This window comes from Capsicum annuum, chromosome 4 (genome assembly GCF_002878395.1).
Source record: "Capsicum annuum cultivar UCD-10X-F1 chromosome 4, UCD10Xv1.1, whole genome shotgun sequence".
NCBI classification, from domain to species: domain Eukaryota; kingdom Viridiplantae; phylum Streptophyta; class Magnoliopsida; order Solanales; family Solanaceae; genus Capsicum; species Capsicum annuum.
Genome location: NC_061114.1, coordinates 218657129 through 218662204, shown reverse-complemented (window position 1 = coordinate 218662204; position 5076 = coordinate 218657129). Strand labels below are relative to the sequence as shown.

General features: G+C 32.3%; 1 protein-coding gene across 3 annotated transcripts in view; it reads left to right on the top strand.

Moving 5' to 3' along the window:
* The first annotated feature begins 1732 nt into the window (after positions 1-1732).
* The window catches only part of LOC107867295 (branched-chain-amino-acid aminotransferase 2, chloroplastic-like), a 17987-nt gene continuing 14643 nt past the window's right edge, over positions 1733-5076 (top strand). For 2 of the 3 annotated variants that reach the window (XR_007054679.1, XM_047411085.1), the window contains exon 1: positions 1733-2396. Coding sequence is in view for 1 of the 3 variants with exons in the window: in XM_047411085.1 (XP_047267041.1) it covers positions 2288-2396 (109 nt within the window). In the remaining 2 variants the exon portion in view is untranslated. The remainder of the gene's footprint in view (positions 2397-5076) is intronic. The other variant, XR_007054680.1, reaches the window with a different exon arrangement.

Genomic DNA, 5076 nt, shown 5'->3' with positions numbered 1-5076 from the left:
TCTAATAAATATTTTCTCAAAAAAATATCAAGTTAACATGAACCAAATTTTAAATAAAATGAAAGAGAGGGATATACGTAAAAGTCTATAAGTTATGAGAGGCATAAATGGATTACTTGAATAACGACAAAACTCTTTAGTCTTTGGGGGAAAGGACAAACACGGTACACGTTAGATTAAATTATTTTTAGGAAAATGATAGTGGAATTTAAATTTTACTTTCTGGCTATTTTAATTTGTTGGCTTATTCTATACGGTTTTTACACATTTTTTATACAGTTTCTATACATATCCTATACATATAAATATTCTATACAAATATTATACAGTTTCGATACACAATTTATATAATAATTGTATTTATTTTTTTTACACATTTTATACAACACTTATATAATTTTTATACACTTTCTATATATTATATATATATATATATATATATATATATATATATATTCTATACATATACATATTTGATAGAGTTATACAATAATTTCTATACATAAATCTTATATAGATACATATTTTATATAACAATTATACCCTTTTTATATAGCTATATTTAATTATCATTTTTAAACAGTAAAAAAAAAACAGAATATTTTTTCAGTTAAAAAATTTATAGCAAAAAAAAAAACTGAAATATTTTTAAAAGGACCGAATGATCCAAGTTGAAAACTGTATCAGTATTATATATGGAGTACTGTATCTGAACTATATGGACCAATAATGACCCAAATTAGAAAATGACTATAAAGTAAAAATAGTATATCCGACTAATCACTGTTTAAAAAAATATCAAATTTGAAATATTTATTTTAAAAAATGCTACACAGTCATCTTTTGGGACCAAAATTAAATATAAATGGATATCAGTATCTTACTTCCAACAATTTAAGGGCCACATTTATCATTTTCCCCATTAAAATATTATAGCGCTTAAGATTAAAGTTTAAACTATACTCGAATAAAGGTCATAAATTTTGAACGTTCTATGAGTATCAATTTAAGGGCCACATTTATCATTTTCCCCATTAAACTACTATAGCTATAAGATTAGAGTTTAAACTACTCGAATAAAGGTCATAAATTTCGAACGTTCTATAAACATCAAGCCACATATTTGTAGGCTGAATAATTAAAATCTACATCAAGCCACATATTTGTAGGCTGAATAATTAAAATCTACATCTTCTTTAATTTTGTGACATAATATACAGAAGAGGAAACCAAATTAACTACATTAAATCATCATAGTAGTAAAATAATAATTGAGGTGAATATGAATGAGCTTCATCGTGAATAATTGTATCAACTGCAAGATCTCCGCTGCAGGTCAACATTCTAGTTATAAAGAACAATTATAAAAAATTAGAATAGTATATATATAGATAAAAGAGAAAATTTGTTACGGTTATGTGGCTATATAAAAAAAGTGGGTGTGGTAACTTGTTATAATTATATGGCTATATCAAAAAAGCGGGTGAGGTAACTTGTTATGATCATGCGGCTGTATAGAAAAGGCGAGTAGGTTGGTTGTTAACAAGTAGATAACTATCTATATACAAATTAAGCTATATAGAAAAGGCGGGGTAGGGTGGTTGTCAACAAGTAGATAATTACATCTATACAAATTAAAAAATAAAAAGTTTGAACATGCATTAATTCTGTGTAGTACATTAGAAGCAGCCTATATAATGTGCATGAGCATATTAAATTCCTTCCACAACATCATACTTCTATCTTATAATAATTTTCTATTCTTCTTTTTTTTTTCTGCCTTCTACTCTACAATTAATGGCTTCTAACAATATTACACCACTTTCAACTTCACAACCAGCTCCTACTACTAGGTAGTTTTATTTGAAAGGAAAAAAAAAGTGTATTTTCGTGTATATCTTTCTTGTATATTCAATGCATAATCTATGTATACATATACCTCTCATAGAGGCTGAGTTGGCATTTTAATTTATGGGTTCGAGCTTACAGTTCTATTTGTTTACCGATATCTGAATAGATTATTTGTACATATTGAATGAATTATTTAGTACAAGCTTTGAGCCAAAATTATATACTTAGTTTCTGCCTAGCTTGTATCTACCATTGTGTTCGGTCCTGTCTGTGTGAGATACATATACGTAATACACATACATAATATACATTTTTGCAGCGACGTTTTTTAAGTCGATTTCGACTTTTTTGTTGATACATGTTCTCGTATTAGGGAAATGAGTATGAAGAGAATGATTGGGATAATTTGGGGTTCAAGGTGACTCAAACTGATTATATGTTCATAGCAAAAAGCACTTTGGATGGAAATTTGGAACAAGGCCAATTAAAACCCTTTTGGAAATATTCAACTGAGTCCCTCTGCTGGAATTTTGAACTATGGACAGGTATCTTAATTTCGTTTTCACTTATTATTAATTCTTATTTTAGCAGTAGAACGGCATGAGGATGATGTATACACATAATTATAGGATACTACATATTTTGTGTGGTTACTTTATCTATGTAATGAGCGCTTTGGAAAATTCTAAAATTTGAACCAAAAAAGTCTTATAGGAGCACATTATCATGAGTTTAGATGTTCTATCAGAAGTTTATAACAAGTCATAGTTCGAATGTCTAAATGAAATTCGCTGAGAGGTTTGAGGGGCGTTGTCAACGTATTAAGCCTTCTAATAAGTACATGTCCTCATTGCACCTAGTAGATCACATACGCCCTTAAATGGCATGACTGAGTTTTCTTAATTAAACATGTAATTATACCCCCTCTACTTCTGACTAGGATTTAAGAAAATCTCTCATTATACTTCATGTCAAATTTCTATCTTGAAGTTACAATGTAATACCAGTTAATGTATTTGGAAAAGAGAGGGAAGGAAAATATCTTCAATTCATTGTAACTACCTTGATATTTACATGATAGAATGCACATATATATTGCTCAACTTGTTATGCCAGCTGTCAGCTTAAGCTGCAGCTAACCGACTCAACTATAACTTCCTAGTGCTAGCTCACTCTTTCTCTAACTATTTTTCAATTAATATCTAATCAACTACAAGTATTTTAATACTCCCCCTCAAGCTGGAGGGTAAAAAATATCAAGAACCCCCAGCTTGGATAACAGAAAATTGTGTTGAGCTAATCCAAGACCTTTAGTCAACAAGTCTGCAAGCTGGAATTTAGTAGACACATGAACTGGATGTATGAGACCCTCTTTGAGCTTTTCCCTGATGAAATGACAGTCGATCTCGATATGTTTAGTGCGTTCATGAAACATGGGATTTGCAGCAATTTGTATAGCTACTTTGCTATCACAATAGAGTTGAATGGGAGTGGTTACAGTAATTGACAGATCCTTTAAAAGACCTATTATCCAAATGACTTTAGTGACTGCAGCTGCCATGCTGCGATATTCTGTCTCTGCTGAACTACAACTAACAATATGTTGCTTCTTTGATTTCCAAGAGACCAACGAAGATCCCAGTTATACAGCAAAACCTGTAACTGACCTCCTTGTGTTAGGGCATGCCGCCCAATCAGAGTCACAATGCACCACCAGATTATCTATAGGACTTCTCTTTATGAAAATACCTAGTCCAGGTGAACCTTTAATATATCTTACCACTCTTAATGCTGCCATCTAGTATGATTATTTGGGATGTTGCATGAACTGACTAAGTAGTTGAACTGCAAAGCAAATGTCTAATGTCTGGCCTAGTAATGGTCAAGTATATTAACTTTTCAATAAGTTTTTGGTACCTACTCACATCATCAAACAGAGGATCATCTTGCTTTCCTGGATATTCATCATACTCAACAGAAGTGAGTTTAGTGTTGGCCTCTAAAGGGGTAAGAACTGGTTTGGCTCCTGTCAATCCAACATAAAAAATAAGCTCTAATGTGTATTTTCTTTGATTCATCAAGATTCCATGTTGTGATCTCAAGACTTTAATCCCCCAAAAATATTTTAACTCTCCAAGGTCCTTGACTTTAAACTAGCTGTGCAGATACTTCTTTGCTTCATCTATAAGCTCTGTACTACTTCCTGTAAAAAAATGTCATCCACGTAAATCAATAATATCACTATATCATCACCACATAGCTTGGTGAATAAAGAGTGATCATGTGAACTTTGGTTGTAGCCTGCATCAAGTAAAGGTGTGGTCAACTTAATGTTCCACTGTCTTGATGCTTGCTTGAGCCCATATAGCAACTTTAATAGCTTGCATACTCTAGTCTCCCCATTGCTGCGAAATCCTTGAGGTAATGACATGTAAACCTCTTCATACAAATCACCTTACAAGAAAGCATTACTCACATCTATTTGAAAAATATTCCAATCTTTGGAAGCTGCTATACTAATTACCGTCCTCACAGCTCCCATCTTGGCTACAGGAGAGAATGTTTCATGATAGTCTAAACCTTCCCTCTATGTATAGCCTTTTGCAACCAATCTTGCCTTATACTTATCAATTTCTCCATTAGCTTTGAGTCTGACCTTGTACACCCATTTAAATCCTATAGGCTGCTTACTAGGTGGTAATGAAACTAGCTCCCAGGTCTTGTTTTCTTGTAGAGCATTTATTTCCTGTTGCATTGCCTTAATCCATTCTTCATGTTGTGAGGCTTCTTCAAAATCTATTAGTTCTTGTATTGTTGAGAATGAACTCAAGTATGCCTGGTATGAACTTGATAAGTGAGAATAAGTCACATAGTTAGATATTGGATATGAACAATTTATTGTGGACTTGGCAGGTATCACATAATCACTATGCCAAATTGGAGGCTTAACATTTCTTAAGGGTCTTCCTTGTGCAGGCTAGGCACTAACACTTCTTCATGTGTATTCTCCATATCCATGTCATGCTGATCATTTTCTTGATCAATATCTGTATTGCTGACCGCTGTAGATTTTGGTTCAATAAATTCACTCCCGTCAACTGGTAAATCTGTAACTATGACTGGTGTTGCTTCCTGCATGATCATATCTGGTAACCAAGTTGCTTGTTGATCATAGTTGTCCCTAACAGGTCGAGGAACTGTGAATATTTCTTCATCATCTCCATG